General features: G+C 42.3%; 1 protein-coding gene across 1 annotated transcript; it reads right to left on the bottom strand.

The window, feature by feature from the left end:
• Positions 1-562: 562 nt before the first annotated feature.
• Positions 563-13,767, bottom strand: wnt11 (wingless-type MMTV integration site family, member 11). Its single transcript, XM_078266154.1, has 6 exons — positions 13,428-13,767; positions 11,020-11,211; positions 8,199-8,443; positions 5,774-6,051; positions 5,046-5,338; positions 563-1,581 (listed from the first exon to the last, which is right to left on the bottom strand). Exons 2-6 carry the CDS (start codon positions 11,100-11,102, stop codon positions 1,407-1,409), a joined length of 1,074 nt encoding a protein of 357 aa, XP_078122280.1. The 5' UTR covers positions 11,103-11,211; positions 13,428-13,767; the 3' UTR covers positions 563-1,406.
• Positions 13,768-22,891: the final 9,124 nt, after the last annotated feature.

The following is a 22,891-nucleotide window of genomic DNA, read 5'->3' on the forward strand; positions in this document are numbered from 1 at the left end:
TCTGTCAGTGTAAAGTCATGAGAACCACTTTAACCAACACACGGCAGGCCAGAGGGTAATATCCTGGCTCCATGCAACGCCAAGTCTGCTCCGTCTGACAGGCCAACAGTCTGGCTATATGTTTGAGATCAATTAGAATTCTGTCTTCTTTTTTAATTTGTCCAATGGAGGTCTGGCTCTCAGACAGATGATTGTTTGAGTGTGAAGGCCCTGATAGGAGTGACACAAATCCCTTTTGCAATGGCCTTTGTGCAGAGGTGGAATGTTCAAACAAACACTTTCCCAGGGTTCGGGTAATTCAGAGAGCAATCCCAATAGGCTGTTAGGTTGAACCCTGCAACTCATTACCGACCGTGCTGAGCTGATTTACAATCACTGTGTGCTATACGTTGCAGTGAATTACAGTAAATGTTGCTTAGTTTAAAAGAATTAGTCTGGGTGGTTATGGATTTTTCTTTGCCAAAACGGTGTAAGATGAGCTACACACTACATTTTCAAAAGTGCAGATCACAGAGAAAGAGTAAAACATGCAATATCCATGTAAAGATGACGGTGAAGCTCATTTCACTATTTTATAAATACTTCTTTCTTTATTTCAGTATACAAAATAACAGTATGTACATCCACACAAAAGTGGTTTACAAAAATCCACGAGTTCAGCTCATATGCTCCGAAAAATAGAATATATTTTGAACTGCATGTCAGACATGAAGGAGATAATGCTCTTCTCTCAATCCACAGGGATGCAGGCATGTCGAGATCCACACAGGACACATGGCGAGAGTCCAAAACGTCAACCACAGAAATGTTCCATGATTGAAAAGTACTTGAAGTTCCCTTTTTTTGTGTTCCTTTTCCCCCACCTATTGTCCATTGCTTCAGAGGGACAAAAATGTTGTAATAGTACCTAAAAAGAGTACCACGCGGATCCATCAGAACCATTGGATTTCCGTGGAATAAAGGCAAACATACTGTAAGTCTAGTGAGGGGAAAAGACAATCCCTCTCCTCCAGCATAAAATCCAATATTATTTCTTTTTTTTTATTAGAGATATAATAAAATAGACTTTCAACATCCCTGTTAGGAGGATTTATAATCATTAACAAGACAAAAGGAGATACCCAGGAGGACGGCGGTCTTCACGTAAACTGGCACTGTGGCCACACTCTCCACGTCCAGGTTTGTGAAGCGAGTAAAAAAAAAAAAGCTTAGAAGCCCAATTGGCACTTTGGAGATTCAAAATACAAAAAATGATACTGACACAAGAACAGACCCCTTTTTCGTTGAGATACACATGCTAAAGCTTATGACAAAAGTAAGCCTTTTCTTGGTATTGTAGTGCTTTGGTTAATCTGTGGCTGGGTACACGTAGGGGACTGCTGGCGGGGCGCGGCAGCGGCACACACTCATTTGCACACGTATCGCTCCACGATCCGCTCACACTTCTTGCAGGTGACGTAGCAGCACCAGTGGTACTTGCAGTGGCAGCGCTCCACCAGCTTCTCCGTGTACGGGTTGTAGCCGCGGCCGCAGCACATCAGGTCACAGCTGTCACTGCCCAGGGAGGTTTTGTTGCACTGCCTGACATCAGCATAGACAAGAAAGAGGGAAACGTTAAATTATACATTTTATTATTGTGTAACAACTAAGGCTACACTCTTAAGAAATATCTGTGTATCAACAGTTGTGTGACTGTATATTGTCTAAGAAATAAATCCATAAAATAACAATAAGAAAAAGTTCTGGCAGCTCAGTGGATATGATATGTGTAGTTAAAATACAGAACATTTTCTGTTAGGCCTTTATAAAATTGTCTCATACAAAGGTGCTCAGTTAGTACATTTGTGAAAACGTGGAAACAAACTTCCACATGTAAAAAAAATAAAGAAAACGTCGTAAGAAGTGTCACAAAGGTCGAAAAAAAGCGACAAAAATGTAGGAAAGAACGCCCAGAATGCGTCAAACGGTGAGAAAACAACATGGACTTCTTTAATCTGTCAAACCAACCTCCGTGGCTGATAAAAGTTGTCTGAGCACAAATTTTACAATTCAAATGTAAAAAAAAAACAACAAAATACAACTGTGAATCACGTTCTACGGACAATTTCTGTTAAAAAAAAATACAGAAACTGTCAATACACAGATATAGGGCTTAATCCCCACTAGGGATTAATCGCAAATGAATCAGAATTCTTTTTTCATCTGTTCTAAATGTACTTTAAAAGTGATATGTTTTCAAGTTTGTAATACTCAAGTGGTATTTGAGACTGGGCGTACTCCGTGGTAACTCAGTTCACATCGACAGTACAGTACAGTACACACAAATAACTTTAGAGAACCATGTGGAAGGGCTTTGATACTGAACTTGCCATTCAAAAGACCCTTTTCTGTATCCATTTCTGCTCAAGGAGATTTGTTTCTGCAAGCCACCCACTGGATGCGTTATAAGACCCGTAAGACCCGTTTTGACAGCCCTAGTTACAATTATGCATTTTTGCTTCAACAAGATAGAGAAAAAGGGAAGGTGAAGTTTGGACTGAACAACCAGCTTTGAACGCTAACATATTTTCCGCTTGGTTTCCTTCCTGAGACAATTAGGTTTACGGCTTCATTCTAAGATATTTTGTATAATCCCGCAGCCTGCGAAGAGCCCACAATAGTCCTTTTATAGTGTTTGACCGTCCTGTGTGCCCTACTTAACCTTTTGAGCAGTGGATGCTTGGGAGCCTCTCATTTCAGAAGCCTAAAGACTCTTGAATGAGCAGAGAATAGCCCCCCCGTCGTAAATCACACTGAATACACAGGGCCGCCCTCCCTTTCTTCAGCTTGTCTTCTCCACATAATTGCATTGTTTTATGATGGCAGAGTGTTAATGACCAGCATGGTGAGGGAGACACCGAGGCTGCTGCGGGAGCGAAGGAGGAGGAGGGGGGTGGGGGGGGGCGTAAGACAGGTTTATTACGTTGGTGGGAGCTGGGAAGTAGATAGAAACCCCACTCGATTATGTTTAGTCAGGAGTGAGAAAGAAAGTGGAGAAAGAGGACAGCGCTGTACATTGTGTCGTTCACATCTGCTGGTTTGAAGCAGAGGCACAGTAATGTAATTTAAGACTAAAGCACAGGCTTCAATAGCATGTCTATTCCCAGGGCCAGGACACTTTCTTTATGAAGCCAGTGATCACATTTTATCCATTAGGAACTGCTGATAACATTACTGTAGGTCCCGGATTCCCTCGTTATATCTGCCGCTCTCAGGTCTTGCGGATGGCTCAGAATCCACACCTATTACAATAATCAGTGCCCACACTCAGTGTTTCCCCAATAATTGTACAAGCCTTGTGCGCCGCCAGGTCAACAGGAAAACCCCTGCAGGCCAAAAATAACGCCAAACATCCATTGTGTTTCCCCTGTATTTATTCTGCAGCGACGCACCGCCGTGGCTCCATGAACTGTCTGTGGTTAGTTCACGTCTGTAACAGCAGGTAAGGTCCAGTGTGCTATGTATTTATTTATTTTTATAAAAAAAAAAAATAATAATAAAATGCTAAACCAGTTGAAACGCTGTAACGGTTAACGGGTCCGGTGTTTGTGTGTTTTTAACTGAGCTGGACCGGAGAATATCCCGTTAAAGTGTTGCTGTTTTGCCCTCGTTTGCTCTCTCTGTGAAGTTTGCTGAAGTGATGAAGCGTTCCACATGGAGTGAGCACAGCGCCAGACTCCGCTTAAAAAAACATCCTTTTAAATGCTACATTACTTGCAAGGAAATAACGGCAGTAACAGACGAAGCAGCTTTTAAAAGTGTAACGTGTTTTCTTTTGAAATGAGGCCTGTGCGGTGGATCCAATTCATGCCGTTGTGAAGAGTGGTTCAGTGTGGATATTCAGAAAGGTAACTGATCAATATTTAAAGAAACTTTAAAAGCCACCCGCCAGGCTGAAGCAATCGACCTAGGGGAAGCGCTGACGCTCATACACACAGGCAGCAGCGTCACACGTTCATGTAACGACGCCAGCAAAGCGGGAGCCTAATGATTTGGCTTTGTAGCATCAAAATGGCGCCATAGCAGGTTCGAGCTCTGAAACGAAGATTACCCCCTTGGATATGACAGTCATATGATGTATGCCATTTTTAACATACAACATCGCATGCCATTTAGTGGAGCTTTTTTATCCTCAGTGGCTCACTCAGCCACGGCTGCTGGCTGTTGACACGGGAGCGTAAAGTACGATGTGGATGCGCTAAACATAGAATGTATTCTTATAAGAGTGTCTGGTATGTCTGGTTAAACAAGCAGATGATCAGTGGTTGAAATTATATGCGATGAAGATCAACTTCAGCAACCACACTAGTCACGCTCAGAATTTGCCTCTAGTGCCATGCAATTCAAAACTAAATAGTAAAGCCTGAGATAGACTCTGTCCGTCTCTGCAAATCAGTTACGGAACATTGTGCCATATTTCTCGGATATTGGTTAGCCAGATCTCAGCCTGAGTCAGACCCCCCCAGACAAATGGGCTCCATGCTGCCCACTAACTTCTCACAGAGCACACACCAGCAGGCGGCACGTAACACTGTCCCCACACAAACACTGGAGCTCAACGGTGTAAATAAGCCTTTATCTTTGGGGGACTATTTTACCCATTTGCTTGGCCCTCTCCAATCGATATCAGCTGGAGTGCACTCAATCCTAAGAATAACAGCATTAGTCATTAGATAGTGGGACAACCACTCCAGTCTTTTCAGTGGCCTTTTCAGTGACACATGCTCAGACAGGCCACAGACAGAGCACTCTCAGGGGCCGATGCGCGTTATCAGCCAGCCTGCAAACTAAACGGTGCCACCAGGCACTAGAGTCAACATCGTGAATGACCAGACATTCAGGATCGGCCATTTCCTATTTGTCAGCTGTGTGGGTCTGTTACTGATATGAGCCGTGCTTATTAATCTAACAGCAAAAAAAATCCAACAGAGAACTATCACGACGGCCAAATATCCCCCCTTCTTCTTTTGTCATGCACGCTCACAGTCAATACACAATGATCTCACCTGTCCTGTGTGCCAACAGAGCCCTGTTTGTCATTCTTAGCACAGAAGTCTGGGGAGCTCTGCAGGTAGACCAGCTCGTTCTCCCTCACCGGCCGGATGTCGATGTCTTTGGGCACCAGCTGCTTGCGTGTCCCCATGGGCCGGTGGACAACTTTGGTGGCAGACAGATATTTGGTCTTCAGGTCCATGGCGATCTCCCTCAGGTCCTGCAGGCCTCTCCAGCAGGTCCTTATGGAGCAGGAGCCGGACACACCGTGACATTTACATTTCATCACCAGCGCGTCTCTCAGTGCCTGGACATGAGGACAGGGGACATGGACGTTAGATAGGGCTCAATCTTTGTGCATACAATTACGGTACAGTATAGGTCAAGCATATAAAACTTACACAAATACATTTACAATTTAAATGATAGTGTCCATTTCAAACTTTCAAACTAGCGTCATTTCAAACTTATTTAGAAACATCTTTGCATTTTTGCACTAAAAGCAACACTATGTAACTTTTCCCGCTTCGGTGCCCCTACAGGTTGGAGGCGGAATTGCCCATTACATTACACTGTCCAGTTCATTCGAACTACAGATCCGCTACCCGATCTGGCAAACTTGCAAAAATGTAATGTGATGGACAATTCCTCTTCCAACCTGTAGGGGGACAGAAGCGGGAAAAGTTCTCTAGTGTTGCTTTAACGTTTTAAGGCGAGCAAAAAAGATGGCCATATTGCTTACTTGTCTTCCGACTTCACTGTTGTGTAGGTGCATCAGTTTGTTGGCATGGGAGCCTGCGCGTTTCATCTTCATGGGCGCATCAGAGAACTTGGAGCCCATGATCAAACCGTAGTGCAGGTTGTCGCCGCAGCCACCCCAGCGGTAGCCAGGCTCGGGGATCTCCGCAGGAATAGGACCGCACGAGCACAGCCGCAAATCTCCAGACGTGCACGCCCGTGCTATGGTGTGGCTGATGGTTGCTGCGGACAGGGCGTACACAAATGCAGCCTCTCTTGTTCCTGTCGAAACAGAGAAGAAACACAAATGATACAAGTAAACTGACAATGCATACATCAAAGGCCTTTTTGTTTTCCTCTAAAGTTCAATGCAAACACTTAAGCACAACTTATAGTCAGCGGTCACTAGCAGTTTTTAGGGATGCAAATGCAACGATTATTTCATTATCAATTGTTTTCTCTATTTACAGAGTACTCTTTTGGACTATTGAATGTCAGAATATAGTGAAGTTTCCTGTCACAGTTTCCTAAAGCCCAAGGTGGCATCATCAGATGTCTTGTTTTGTCCAACCAATAATCCAAAACTATCACACAAGACAGAGAAAAATAGCAAATCCTTACAATTTACAAGCTGGAACTAGTGACTGTTTGGCATTGTTGCTTGAAAAATGACTTTAACAATGAATCCTTTATTTAAAATACTTTCAGATTGTTTTCCTGTTGATTGATTAATCGACTAATCGTTACAGCTCTAGTAGTTATTAGTACCAAAGCACCTGTATATTCAGAAATGTAATACATTAAATAATATTTACTCAACATAGGGAGCTGCCAGTACAGAGTGGCCCAATGTCAAAGTCCGGACTCACGGGCTTTGGTGCGCGTTCTCGCGGAATTCGTAAGGGCTTAGGGTTGTCCCAATGTCGAATTTCAAAGGGCGTGAGGGTTTGAGTACACACTACCGAGCCCTTTCCGTGAGTCTGCATCGATGCAGACTTCACCAAAGGGAATTACCCACGGTTCAAAGCGTTGTGACGATTACCGCGGAGACCAGAGGGAAATCCGGAAATCACAAAAGGTAAACAACGGCACGACACACGACCACGGAGCACAGACCAACACAGTCCAGCTTGTAAAACAAGAGTTTGAAAACATGTGGAATCAGGCAGCCGTCTCCTGGGCCTTGGCCGTGTGGAAAGCAACAAACTTGTGCAACAAAGTGTCAGCGACATCTTTGTTATTAAACGTCGCCAAGGTAACGTGATCTCGTGAAGCGCTGTCCCAATCCCATTTATACCTATCTGAGCCCATGTGGCCTCACACACTCACCCACTTAGCACCTGAGATCGATTAAGTCTGTGAGTCTTTAGTCCGTAGTCCTCAGGGCTCACTTTGGGATTGAGCCAATATTTTGAATTTTGAATATTTTGTCTCATTTAGTTGTTTTTGTGTGTACTCTATGCTGGTTTATCATTTGTCATAATGCATGCTAAAGTGTTAGCATGAAGCGTGTAACTGTCAGTTTGAATTAATGTTGGTTCCAATGATGAAAAGTTATTACAGCAAATAATAGAAACCCAAATCGCAACATCCATAGAACGTTCTCAAACCACTTGTGCTGTATAATCGACTTCTCTGCTATCCATCTGTCCTGTTCCCCTCTCAGTGTTCCACCGTGCGCACAAGATGAAACTATCAGACATAGTCCATCACTGCTCCTGCTGTAACGCAGAGTGAGCTCTGATGTAATTCGGGGTGATGTGCGCGCACACAAAGCAAGCACATATGTTAAAGGGCGGGAAGCAATTGGAAGTAAAGGAAGAAATCATGTATGACCGTAGGCTGCTTAGATCAAAGCCATCCCTGGACAGAGATGAGCCATTTCCTGTTCGGTGCAGACTGTTCATTTGGCAAATGGCAGCCATGTCCTTTGTGGGGAGCGCTGCACAGCCCCCCCACCCCCACCCCCACCCACAACCTAGCACACTCAAACTCCATTTTGGCCAGAGAAAGACTGCAACGCAAACAGGCGGGCACTCATAATGCTGTAACGCATGTTGTGTGTGTGGGGGTCGTCTCAAATAACAGCATCAGTAAAAGTGACTGGTGGAGGCTTCTCCGGAATAAATTGTGGAATTATTTGGCTGGCAGCAAAAGAAGTGGAAAGATGAGGCAACGTATCCTCAATCAATTTTGAAAAGAACATCATTCTGACACCGTTGAGAGGGCTGAGGATCGCTTCACCAGTTACTGTAAACTCTCAACTGCAATAAATGCAGCACTTAATGACCTCGGTTTTAGATATTCGTTGAATGGCAAGCATGACTATAAACATCACATTCTTGTGGGTGAAAAAAAAACCAACTTGGAGCAGCTCTTTGGAAAACTAAAGCGTCCACGCTGTCATCCCAAAGTGCTTATGGCCATACCTCGGTCGAGGTCTGGCCGATACTTGGGAGCATCAACGGGGATGTCGATGGATGAGCAGTTCCAACGCATGTCAGAGAAGGTCTTCTGACATGTTTTCTTGACTTCGCGGGCAGCGGTGATGATGGTTTGCATGAGCTCCAGGTTGCTGCGGCACAGCTGAGCCTGGGAGGACACGAGGCCGGGCAGCAGCTTACAGTGTTGGGTCTGGTTGATGTGTAAAGATGAAGGGGCGTGTGATATCGACCTGGGGGGGGGGGGGGGTGAACACAAACAAGACGTATTGGTCAGTATGCATTATATAATACACAGTGGTGTAGTCTACATGATACGCAGGTATACGCAGGTATACCCACTAAGAAAGCTCCAGGATTTCCATATACCCTCTTAAAAATGCCCAGTGACACGCAACGACATTATATTTTTGATATATTTTGAATTGTCATGTTTTTCTTCTTCACACGGTTGAGAATGTCATCTTTGGGGAAACACCGGTCGACATTTTACACCATTTTGTGTGGTGGGTGGGAGAGTTTTTTTGTTCTTGTTCAATTTGTGTTTCTCTGTTCTGTATGTCTAATGATTAAAAAAAAACAATAAAAAAATTGATCTTAAAAAATAAAAAAAATAACGTGGATGGTTCCATACAACCATTACTTTTATACTCAAGTAAAATAAAAGATCAGCTCAGTACTTTCATTGAATGTGGCTGTTTTATTCAATTTTATAGCATTTGGAGATTTTAATTTTTAATTTTTTTTTTTATAAAAGAACGTTGAAAAGAGTGACAAAAACGTCGGAAATAGCTTCAAAAAACGTAGGGGGAAAACAACAACAAAACGTCAAAAAAAAGCACAGGAAAAATGGGACAAAAACATCGGTAATAAGTGACAAAAACAAATGTATAAAAACTTTGGGGAAAAGTTGAAAAAGACGACCACGACATAAAGTTTGACCCAGGAAAATAAAAAGTTGCACGGTCGACGGGAAGACAAGACCACACGCCTTTTCAATTAACCGAGAAAATAATTAACAGATTAATGGACAATGAAAATAATCGTCAGTTGCGGCCCTGCGATACATATTCTCTTAACTGCGGTGGTGAGGACAATGTCACGATTGCTTAATCGTGAGTTTTGTTTCCGTGAGTTGTAAAATGATCAGGTTTATAGGAATACCAATGCTGTGAGTTTTAGTTACAGCGGTGTGTTAGTGATTTACGTTTCTTTGTGTACACCCATTTTAAGCCTCTGAGACACGTCAGCGCAAACAATTGAAAAATTGAAACAGATAATGCTTTCAGGCAGGGAAATAGTTTGGCATGTGTTGCAGAGAAGAACCATCTTATCACGGTGGAAATCCCAAAGGAAAGTCAGCCGAGGATGCATAAAATATAAGTGACACATTTTGGCACAGGGCTTTTCTTTTGTTAAAACACAGAAGAGGCCTCAAAATATTCCAAAAAAGACAAAAAACTAAACTAAAAAAAACCCCCACTGAATTCAGATCAACGGACAGATGAAAAACTACACAGATCCCTCACATTTGCATTTTCCACCACAGAAAGTGTCGGCCTCTGTTTGACATGAATCGTCTGTTTACAGACTATTAAGGGCTGCACACATTTGATTGAAACATTGTAAACACGTTGAGTATGAACTTTAAGAGAGAAAACACAGGCGGAGCAGGTTAGCTCGGATCTCTGCTTTCTGTGTCTCGCACTCTGCTGAGAGTTCGTGAGAACCAGGCAGCGCCGCCTGCACCTTGGCCTGTTTTGCATTAGGGGGCCGAGGGGCTGCCGCTCTGTGCCCAATGATAAGCTGTGACTCCGCCGGGCTGGGGGTAACCCGGCACTCACAGGTGTTTACAGCCGCATCTGTTTTGCATTGCACCGCTGCGCACTATCAGGACTGTAAGAGAGCTTAGATTTAGCACATGCCATCCCAGCTCTCATGGGCACATCTGCTTAAGTCGTCCCAATGTGAGTGTAACAACCACTCTCTCTGATAAGAAGCCATGGATACTTTGGGCCGAGCCAACGCTGAAAGTTGTGTTTTTAGGGCACGGGGATAAACAGAGCCCGCAAATTGTGAAGAAAACCCCAGAGCCTTTATGAGAATACCAAACAACAGCATGCAAAACAATCAATTGGAACGTAAACAAATTCAAAAAATAGCAACTTGGAAATTGTATGGACTTTCCAAAGTGATTGTTTAGTTTTACTCTAGCATAAAAACTACGTGGTGCTCAGTACGAGCAATCCACATTTGTGTCAACAGTCATGCCATTGCAGCATCACTCTTCCGCACGCTACTTTTACTCTGATTGCGGCCTATCTAGACTACACACACTGGCAATGGTTGCGCCACCACGACGCCCCGTCATCACCATCTTAGTCTCTATTCTTATCTTCTTATGACACACGCGGGGGGGGAATGCATTTCATCTGCGATCTTAGAACTGAAACATGCACGCCGTCTCCTTTTACTGAAGCCGCAATAGAGTTAATAAAACAAAAAGGGGTTTCCGTTGATAACTTGAAGAACTGCCAGCTAATCTCCTGTCCCCTTCATCAGCTACACATGCACAGAACATGTAGCCTCTCCCTTGATCAGGAGCAACTTGAGGAATGTTGGGGGCCCATTGCAAAGCTGCCACAGGCCCTCCACTCCATAAAACACTGAAACGTGCAAAAAAAGAGGCGCACAATATATCTTGTATCTTCATGACGTCACCCGTGTGGACATTGTTTGACTGTGAGGCATGTGTAATGATGGCGAAAGGCCTAAGGAATGAGATGGCGCCCCTCCTGAGAATACTCACAGCCATTTGATGCCCGAGCAGACCTGCGACAGCAGCAGAGCCGTGAGCACACCCAGAGGCAGGACATGAGAGCTGCTCCTCATGGTTGGACAGAGGCTCCGGTTCACACAGGACACAAATACGTTGGGCTGTTGGGCTTCCTGGCTCCGACTCAAAAGTCAACTGTCATGGCACGGCCTCCTCTTCTAATCCCTGTAATAAATAACATATAAAAATATAAATGCACATAAATAATCATCAATTCAATTTTGTTTATAGTGTCAAATCACAACAGGAGTTATCTCAGGACACTTTACAGATAGAGTAGGTCTAGACCACACTATAATTTACAGTACAATTCCCCCCCCCAAGAGCAAGCATTTGGTGCAACAGTGGCGAGGAAAACTTCCTTTTTTACAGAGAGAAACCTCGGACAGACCCTGACTCTTGGTGGGACACAGAGACAGATATGGAGAAATATGATTTATAATAATTATAGCAGTTGGTCATATCAATATTAATGTCTTGTAAATGCAGATTTAAGGTTTTTCTAGATGCGTTGATTCATACTGTTTTAAGAACCACTGTGAAATAATCATTTGAAAAAAAAAAAATTGTTTTAATCTGATGACTGTTATTTTAGTTAGTCAGAAATCTCAGACATTATGCACACATTTCAATAAAGAATAACTACACCATAGGAAGAAAAAAAAAATGGAAATGAGAAAAACTGTTTGCAAGAAATACTCTGTAGACAGCTCACTAACAGTATTGTAAGCACACTGGTAATAGTCAGCCTCCTTCTACATGCCTTATTCTATTTACACAAGAAACAAGGACAATACATTGTTATCCGAATCAGAATCAGAAAAGCTTTAAAAGCTTAAAGACAAAGACAAGCCTAGAGACAAAGACATCTCCTACATGTCCATGAAGGGACCAGTGCTGTGTCTGGGGGTACAGATTGTGGGCCAATAGGCACTAACTCTGACTTTTCTTAGTGACTTGATTGTTTCTATAATTTACCGCAATAGAGTCATGATATCATATCTGAGTGTAACACAGTTGGATTTAGTAGCTCATTGTTTGGCGCTGAGGTTAAGATCATACTGTTCTACACAATCACATGAGCTTTTGCTAAACTTTAAGCCGGAAGCATTCAGACAAAGGAGTCCCATTCCCCCCGTGATTAAACTCATTGGTTCTATTGCACCGATTTTTAAGTCTCTAGTAGCCGAGCTTTAATTCCATTACAGTTGTCACCTCTGCTCCACTTGGAACAATGTAAAGGATTTTGGATAGATTGACAGCAGTGGGATCAAAGCCCAGATCAGCGCAGTAATCTTCAATCAGCGCATCAGGAATATTATCTGATAGCTGCGAGCTGTCGATGATAAGCAATCTCTTTGAAGAGAGCTTAAACTGAGCGGACTCAACCCGAATAATGGGCCTTTTTCTTTTTCTTTTAAAAAGCGCCAGTTTCGCAGCTCGTCGCTGATTGGCGGAGACGCGGTCGAAACTGTGCCATTAATTATTGAAATGAGCTCACTGAAACTCATTGCACTCGGCCAACTACTTTCCAAGCACTGGGATTCTGACCTGTAGGCTAAAATAAAAAAAAAAAAAAAAAAAAGTAGCCTTTAGGCTAGCCTACTATTGAGTAAAAACGAACTATTTCCAGTCTTTGTTCGCCGCTTATTGGTGTTATAGGTCTATGTGTTTAAACTGGCCTATAAAACGCGGCCTCAAGTGAATTCCCTGTTTAAATTTACATTTGGCCAAAGCGGGCTGAATGGCAGCTCCTGTTTCCCCCCCTGGAAGATAAAGGCTGATAGGGTCACACACACACACACACACACACACACACACACACACACACACACACACACACACACACCATCCGATGTGTGTCTCTCACACCGAGCCGAGATAAGCTAGGGCAAGGCACACCAAGTGAACCATTCATCATATTTCCCAACGATCATGGGGATCTAATTAGCGGAAATGTGTGAGTGGGACAGACACACAAGGATAGTTCCAATAATAATAATACTACTACTAATAATAATGCCGTTTGGGAAGACAGATGAGGAGAGACTCTAAAGTCACTTTAAAGACACAAGTCTTAAGAAGCAGGTTGCACCGAAGTGAAATAAAAAAAACTTCTGAACAAGCATGAATCTTTGGAAATTAAAGTGGGATCATACAGTAGCCTAAAGGCAGCTACAGCCGATTTCTCCTATCTTAAATCTTTGTTATAAATCATCCACCCCCCCAAAAAAAAAAAAAAAAAAAAACACTTCTCTACAGCCAAACTCGGGCGACAGACAATCAGCTTTAAATCATCCTAAACGTGTGCACACGGACACATGGGCGTACAGCACGCAGTAACATAAAGCTGTTCCTCTAGACTAACTAGTTGAACTCACCTTTGCCGTGGCGCTCGGCTCTCCACGTTGAACAAAAAACGGACAAGAAAGAAGAAAAATCAAGTCAGCAGTAGGAATATCCTTTCAGAGTGGTCTTCTGTGTCGGTATCAGCCAGATGCGTGGGTAAAATCCAGCATGGGGTGGTAGAATAGCTCCGGACAGGTACGCATGGTGTTGTATCGCAGCGGTGTCGTTGAGTGTGTGTGTGTGTGTGTGTGTGTGTGTGTGTGTGTGTGTGTGTGTGTGAGTGGGACAGACACACACACACGAAGAGAGAGAGAGAGAGAGAGCGAGAGAGAGAACGAGAGAGAGGTCCGAGGAGAGGAGAGAGAGTGAGTCTGAGTGGGGCAGACTCCGTTTTAAAGCCCCGCTGCCCCGCTTTGATCTCACTGCTGATGTCAGACCTGCATTAGCATATATGGCTAAGCACGCTGCACCGGGATACTCGGACATAATACAATATCATCAGTGGTGGAATGTAACCAAGTATATTTACTCGAGTACTAATGTTGAGGTACTTGTCCTTTACTTGAGTCTTTTCTTTTCATGCCACTTTCTACTTCTACTCCGCTACATTTCAGAGAGAAATATTGTAATTTGTACTCCACTACATTCATCTGTTACAGCTTTACTTGACTAGTTACTTTACAAGTTAAGCTTTCTGCACATGGAACATGTAGCTAGTTTATGTTTTATTGAAAAAAATTAAACTACCCAACAATATAACGGCCTATAAGTCCAGCTGAGATGATTAGTCGATTAATCTTAGTTGATTGACAGAACGGTTTTGGTCGTTTCCAGTTTCTAAAATGAGAGGGTTTTTTTCTGCATTTGAGTAGCCTACTTTCACTTTAAATACTTGAAGTATTTTTTTTTCTTCTGATGATAATCACATACTTTTACTTAAGTAACATCTTCAATGCAGGGCTTTTACTTGTAATAGAGTATTTTTACAGGGTGGTATTAGTAATTTTACTGAAGTAGGCTAAAGGATACTTCCCTCCACTGACTATAATATAACATATCATATAAAATACAAGTATTGCAGTTTGATATCATAGAGAACATACTCTGGGATAGACTCATAATCTTCCCACAGGGAAGTGGAGGGAGTGAGTGTGTCTGTGGTGATGAATAGTCCACACAGTGACCTTATTTTAATGGCATTTTTAGAGCTGCTCTGGTATCATGCTCCCAGAAAATGCCATTCAAGATTCCTGAAGTTCTCAAAGGACACTTTGTAGCGACCTTATCTTTTTGCAAAAAGTTCCATGAAGCCAATTTTTCTATACAGGGGTTCACATGGCTGTAAAACATGAATCTGCTACAAAAACCATAAACCGTACAAAGTGTCCCTGGTTTACAATGATATATTTGTATGCCAAAAATCAAATGGCACTCAGTTATTACAGTTTTGCAATCTTCTTTAGAACTTTTCTTTATTTATTTATTTTTACACTAAAATAGTAATAATACAATATTAATTTGTTATAGAATAATATCCCATATCAGTTTTAGCACTACAACAATTGCTATAATTAAAGTAAGAATAGCATTAAAATGCCACTGTGAGACATTTGTGTATCAGAAGTTATTTTATATTAGACTTTATTTCATTCTGAAGCTATACAAAGGTCCACATACCTAGAGTATTGGTCCAAAACGAAGGGCAAAAGTGCCCTTATTGTTCAAAAATTGTCTGAAATTAAACATGCACCGTATCTGTTGATTTCAAATGTACAGCCTTATGGAAACATATTGAATAACTGAATCATTCTATTACAATTACTGAAAATGTCAGTGTCCTCATGCTTTCCATCCGAATCCATTTAGAAACAATGATTTACATTCAGACGTTGTTGCGTTTTGTTTCTTTTGTACGCTCACACCAACAAAATAATTCAATAACGAGGGCTGTGGTAAAACTCTGCCCTGCACAGTCAGTCCTTTGTTAGCACATTGCCTTCATTATATATGTTTCTAAAAAAAAAAAAATGTTTAAGGCAAATGTCATAGTCACAGACACACCCTTTTATCTGAACTGGAAAAGAATGTATCCTTTAGATACAGGTGGATTTGACATTGGAATAATTTCCAATTTGAAATGTAAAAAAAAAAAAAAAAAAAAGCTCTTAATTCACTACGACACCAATAACTTATTTTATTAATTTGTGTGAATGCCATATAATAGTTACAGTATATTTTAACACAATGTGACATGATATTATGGTATTCTAAGTACACACATGCACACACAAATGCTATCCAACTTGTGTGTGTGTTTTTGTTTTTTTTAAATAAACCTTCTTAAAGTTAGAGTTTTCCTGCACCGGCTGATTTCCTTCAATGTGAAGCACACTGTAAGTGATACAGTGCAGAGCCAGATGGGGGAGAGTAATGTATAGTTTTCCCTGAGAATCTGCTGCACCTCCAGCGCTCAGACAAAAGCAATAGTGAGCTGTTGTCCAGACCTTGACCTTGCATGTGGTATTAGCTAACATGTCTGGCCTCGTGCACTGCTAGCTGCTCTGCTTCGGAACAGCAGATCAGGTGTTGTCATGCTGTCTCTGCACACACACTTTTACAGACCACAACAAGCCCTCTTCTTCTGGGAAACACCCAGATCTTGTGTCTTACAGTATGCTCTGTTTCCACCTCATGGTACGGCACGGCTCTACTCAACTCATGTTTTACGTGAGAAAAAGTTCTGGATAGTACCTGGCACCCGGTACTTTTTTTGGTCGAGGTTCCAAGCGAGCTGAGCCAATACTAGCAGGTGGAGTTGAACCAGTGCAGGCCACTGATTGGTCTGAGAGAATCGTCACTACGCGACAGTGGCGACACTGGACATCCTGCGCAAACCCGACATTTAAAAAAAAGCCAAGCTACCGTCAATAGCAACTGCAAGTTTTTTTTTTATACACTCGATCCAGATTTTTTTTAAATGGCAGCCCGCAAATCTACGCCATACACTATGGCGTACACAACGTACGCTGCACAGCACACTGTACGCCGCACACTTTACAGTATGTCGCACACTATATATGCTGCACACTATACCTCACACACTTCGCCGCACACTATACAGCACACACTTCGCCGCACACTACGCCGCATACTTGGCCGCACACTCATCTGCACACTATGCTGTACAAATGACAAAGTGCAGACATTTCTTTGTTTGGTTGCCAATCAAAGGAAAACGAAATGAAACAAAAGCACCTGGTACCAAAAGTGAATTAAGTCGAGCTGAACCATGCAGTGAAAATGAGGCATACATCTGTTGGCCAAACAGGGTCCACCAATACATTTTACACACACAGTATGATAGCTCCATGTTTACAGTGGCGCTGTGATCCTGTTTCCAGACAGTCAATGTGTTTTACATGGCAGTCAACTGCGAATGGGCACAGGTCGGAGCGTGTGTGGGAGTCGTGGAGCTTCTAGCAGGACCGGGCCCGTCTACAGAGAGACTTTTTACACTCAGGCTCTCCATTCCTGAGCTAGGATCAACACGCAGCCCCTTGATCTTCACATCTCACCTTCCAAGCAACACAGAGGGGGAGGACACCTTCTGAGGGAGACTGAGGGGGGATAAGCGCTCCACCGGAGTCTATGATAATGAAATAACTCATGTCACATAACAGCGGACTCAGAGATGAGTTATGATAGGTAATCCAGATCATTGGCTTTACGGAGATAACATTACAGTTCCATTGTCCTTTCACGTTAATCAGCTTTGGACATGGTGCGATTACCCGACAAAAACCTACAACGTGTCTATGAAAGGATGTCCTGTTTTATTTACAATAAAAACATTTCCAGGGTTCCAGGACTTGCGTTCTATTTATTTTTATTTTTTTCTACAACACGCTTTTGTTTAATCCAGATGTGGTCGAGGCTGAGCTGGAAGTTTATTTTCAAATGAGCTTCAATCAGTACATTAGATAAATCCCTTTAAATTATGGGATATCATATAACCTCAAAGACATATTCCAAGAGCCCAAAATGTAAATGTACATAAATAGAAACCGTAACGTAATTGCTATTGCTGAAACAGTGCATGCGCAAACTGTATATCACAATTCTTGTGTTGTACAAAATGTTGTCCGTTTAAATGTTTAAGAAAAATATGCAATTCCAAAATAGCCCGAATGAAGAATGGATTTAGCCCAGCTCTGGCTAAATACAGCGTTAATGTTTGGGAGGAAGGAATCCTCAGGCTCACAGCATTGAGCCATTGTCCTTCGAATCTCAAGAGGGTCGAGCCAATATTACGAATCTGGAGGCTCACCGAGGTTGGGGTGGGGGGGGTTCAGGACACTCAACTTTCACCCAGGAGGATCAGAGCCTGAATGGGTGCAGGGTTTCTATTATGCCGCTGGAAAATACTCCCATGCTCCCATCAGGATCCATATAAACCCAAACTGGCCTCCAACGAACCGTGCAAATGAATCAAAATAAGATGTTTAATGTTAATTTACTTTTTTCCCCCCTCCTTTGCTGCTATGTTTCACAATGATTTAAAAGGGAAATGAATGTAGATGGAATGTTCCTAACTGAGTTCGGCTTTAATGCCAAACCATCATTACACCATCACGAAAAAAAAAGATTCTCATAAGCACACTGCCACGTTTGGATTTTTTTAATATAATCTCTTTTATTTTGAAAATTTTCAATAAAATGATGGAACACGCAAACCCCAATGATAACCTAATAAAGGTTTAACTCTCTGATGAGGTATGTTCATTTCTGCCTGTTCTCTATTACCATCTAAACCTATTTATTTTTAACTGTGGATAAATGTCCAACCAAAATTAAAACCAGGAGTTTGATTAACAACCATCATAGATACAATAAAGCAACAACTTCAAAGGGAGTTCTCAAATAGAAACAACTGGTGAACCATATTGTAACGATTGGTTTTTTCATATTTAGCCTCTTATCTCCAACCGAATGGTGAACGGCGTAGGGCTCTGCTGCCAGCTCGTTATTGACAAAATAACAAGAACATTATGGATAATCGTCCAAAGTATATATCAAGTCAGTATCAAGGGGTACATCTGTCAAGTCAGACCCTCAGAGGGACCGTGACAGCTTGGGATGAGCCATGTGAAAATGCAATCACCCTCTGGTGTCCCTCCTGTGAAAGCTGCCGTAGCTCAGTGGGGATCGCCTCAGAAACAACAAGCTCCGTCCAGTCTGTCTGTCTTTTGTACACCATTTGTTTATAACCTCTTTCTCTATTGTGCTCAAAGGACAGAGCCCTTTCAAGTGACAGATGGGTGGCACTTTTGAACACGTCATGTGGTCCTGCAGGAGACCGTGAGCCGAGTGTTCATGGAGCCCAGGAGTTCACCAGCACTGGAGGGTCACCCCCCCCAAAAAAAAAAACCTCAACCTCCATGGCTGTTCTGGTTTGAGCTGAGGGTATAAACATTGCCTGCATTATGGGTTAACCAGCCAAGAGAGGAGTGGATTCCAGTAATACAACCAATTAATCACATCACGGTCCTGTCATATCACCAGATCATCATAAATCTGGGTTAAATGAGTCCGTTCACTGCATGAAAACAAGCTCCGACAAAGGGAAAACCCAACCTAAAAACAGATTATAGATTACATATTTATTTAAGGGTTTGAGGATACTGAGGCACTTGGGAGGGTAACGTTTAAAAAGCCTTTATTATATTTCTTGGCTAAATCGCTAAAACAAGGCAATGCGTTTCGGCTGTTGAGGCCTTCATCAAGGCAAGTATGTAAGTATATACTTACCCTCCCAAGTGCCTCAGGCCATGTCCACACGTACCAAAACGATCTTTTTTTCCCCCCGTCTTCCCTGGCATCGTTTCAAGAATGTTTGCGTCCAAACGGATCCATTTGTAAACAACTCAACACGCTACTTCATGTTCCAGGCCTGTAGGTGGCGCTGTTTCTGCTACAGAAGTTCACCGGAAAACGCAGAAGAAGAGGCGGAGCACGCGCATAAAGCTTGCACGCTGTATACAAACGACAAAAATGGCTAGTGCGAGGAAACCAGAATCGTTTGTGTGGGCCGATAGTGAAGTCGAACTGTTTGAGTTGTTGTTGTTGTTGTTATGAGACATCGTCGCGGGATAAGATAACGAAGTTTAGATTTCTTTCATTGACACAGAATCAGTGACTGCACCGATGGAAGTCTTGTCATAAGTTATATTTGAATGCAAGTGCAGCATGCACAGCTGTGAATTAGAAGACGTGTCTATAATCCACTAAAATATCTTGTTTTTTGTTGTTATTATTTACTGTCTATGGAGCAGCTGCATATTTGCCTCATGACGTCATCACTGTAGGCTGTCTCTTTAATATGGAGGCCCTAAAGGGAGAATTGTTTCTGGTGCGCACAAGAAACTTTTTCGTGAGCACGCAAAACCAATCTGAGTACCAGTCGGTCAGAATGGTGGCCGAGGAGGAGGTATTCATCTTCCTGAAAACGCAACAAAATGTACCTGATAGAGTCATTGACAAAGTGATAGATGATAAGGTAACTGTTAACCGATTTCATGCTGTGAACGTGAAATATTTTGCCACATAACTTTAGCAGTATTCCCCCGTATATATGGCTGGTCCCTATCATATTAATTACTTATGTTTTTAATGATGCTTGATATGTTTTTAACTTTTGTCTTCATGTTGCTGTTGTGTTGTCTTTGGAGCTTGTTTTGCGAGACAAATGCCCATGCCTACGGACAATAAAGTCTTATCTTTGTTAGCATAATTGGTTATAATGGTTTTAATAATGGTTTCTCGTGTATCTCGTGCTCATGAGAAAGTTTCTAGTGTGCAGGAGAGAGGAAGAAAAAAAAATCCCCACGTCCCTTTAGGGGCTCCGTACTTTGATCTGGTCCAAGTCATGAATTCAAACCGAGCTATACTGTACAGCACTACAAAATGAACACATGAATTATATTTGGGGGTGTATTTTACTTATAAAAGAGACATTGCTTCCAGCGTCAAGGGTGGCAGGACTGTCTCACACGGGCCCTTTATCACACTGTATGGAGCCATGTCACTGCGTCTGAAGAGGTGGTGCTGAAGAGGATAAAAGGTGTTGAGGGCAGAGGGGAGGTGGAGGTGAAACACGTGGGAGGGGGATGACTTCAGCAGTCTGGGGCGCTCTCCGCTCACGCCTCCTGGTAAACATAAAGCCGAAGAGTGATTGAGGAAGGACAGGCACCGGCCCGGCTGCAGGCCTCTAAACAGCACAATAGATAAATTGTGCAGATACATCTGGTTCTTATGAATATAGTCCTTTAGATTGTGGTTGGTGGAGGCGTGAGAGCGCCAGAGCATCCTTATAAATGTTTTAAAGCTCACTTCTTTAATGATTGCAGAATGAAATTCCAAACCGCATGCCCATTGCTCTGGGAGCAATGTTCCAGAAACAATTAAATGGATGCTTTTGCACCGGTCCAGAACAGGTAGCCTACTGAGAACTGAGTTTTTCTCAGACAATGAAGTGTGTCAGGAATTGTACGACAAATTATTTTTATTGCTTCATGATCGGATAATCTCTTCTACACTTCAGTGTTGGTTAAACACACTCACGGAAGACAATCCTTCACACTTCACTTACAGTTTAAAATCCTTAAGCTTTGCAATGGCAAGTAAAAATGAAGTGCTCTTTAAGAGTGCAATCAACAAGTTGACATCTGAATAATTCAAACCAAAAGTCGTGCTCGTAATACTAGGAGGATCTGACTTCTAGGCCTGTGCTGCCAATTTTCCCTGAAAAGGAACCTTGAAATAAAATCCACTTAAGCCCTGTGTCTTCCCCTCCAGAGTGTAGTTATATCCTGGCTGTGTATGGACATGATTACAGAGTGCCACGGGTCTTACATCAGTGCAGAACCTTGACTTCCAGCAGGAAACCTGGTGCACGGGTCAATTATGGCAATACCTTGTTTTGCTTAAAGATGGAGGATGTGTTCTTCATGCTCAAACACACAGACTGCACCTGAGACTTCTTACATCCAAAGTGTAAATAAATACAACGCAGCTTGCAGGAGGTATAAGGCCCTCTTGGCGGAGAGTGTAGCGATGAGGTTATGAGACGATGCTGCTGTGCGCCTGGCTGTGCTGCATATGGCTACAGTGAGGCCTGCAGCGGAGACAGATCCGTTTGCTCAGCAGCTGAGCGGGGGGACACGGAGACGCTCCTTTCACACTAAGCTGAGCACCGACAATCGGGGCTTTGTCAGGGACGCATCTGCTGTTACAGCTCACAGGATGAATACAAGTTTCTTTCAACAACAACAAAAAAAAAAAAGTGCACTCAGTGGGGTTATCAGTGTTAAAGATAAAGTGGCTTCCCGTCAACAAACACAAAGTGTGTGTACAGTACGTGGAAGGCTTTCAACAGCAGCAGTCTTATTTTTCATGAAAGCTGTAGGATATTTCTAAAAATGCCAGTTTAGTCCCTGGGATCATGTATTTGACTGGAATTGAAAGTGACTTACATAAGCCTTGGGGTATTGTGTCAGTATAGCTTCAACAATTACTTAATTACTTAAGTTTATAACATCTGTTTATCAGCTGTTTTATAAAAAAATTAAAAAAGGGGGAATAAACCAGGGTAGGGATTCAAATATTACGCAATTCAAAGCTATAGATTTTTAAAGCAGTTGCAAGTTTTTAACTGGTTATGAAACATTTTCAATATCACACTGATGCCTTTATATGACCTACATGAGCAAACGAGACTATCAGGATATTTTTAAATAGTTCTTCTTAATGCCTGTCCCCAAGTCTGATTCCCCCTGCCGAACCAGAGTAAACGATTTACGGCACACAGACCGAAAGAGCATATGTTTATATTTTCTCAGGCAAAGATTTTTCTTTAAAGAATGATTTATTTTTGACGCTCTATTTTGTGGTTATGGCTAACACTGCCTGCTATCATTTATGAAATACATTGTGAGACATAGTTTTACATGTACGTATGAATTAACGTTGGTGGCTAAAACAAAGTGTACCCTATTGTAGTTGCTTTAACAATCCAGTGTGTTACATGTTTGTCAGCTTTAAATTCAGTACATTTGGTGAGACATTGCCATTGGCCAACGGGTTATATAAAAAAAGTAATAACTTATGGCTTACATAAAGCCAAACACAATAACAGCTACAGTGCCTTGCCAAGTATCAGTACAGTAGCAGTTATTGAAATTCCTTTTATAAAGGCATATACACCAGGTTGGAAGTCATAGCAAATAATTTACAAGAAAGGCAGCAAACACTTGTTCTTACAAGTTACATATTAACCAAACGACAATGGAGCCCAAACGCCACGATTTGCATTACTGACAAAAGCTTGTCCAACCTGTCTCTCACATACCCAGCATCGCAGAGATCTTACTCTTTATTTGCAGACAAAAGGTAATTGTAAATAAATATTTACCAGGTATCTTGAGATAACGAAGTGGTT

The sequence above is a fragment of the Sander vitreus genome, chromosome 13, assembly GCF_031162955.1.
Source record: "Sander vitreus isolate 19-12246 chromosome 13, sanVit1, whole genome shotgun sequence".
NCBI lineage: Eukaryota > Metazoa > Chordata > Actinopteri > Perciformes > Percidae > Sander > Sander vitreus.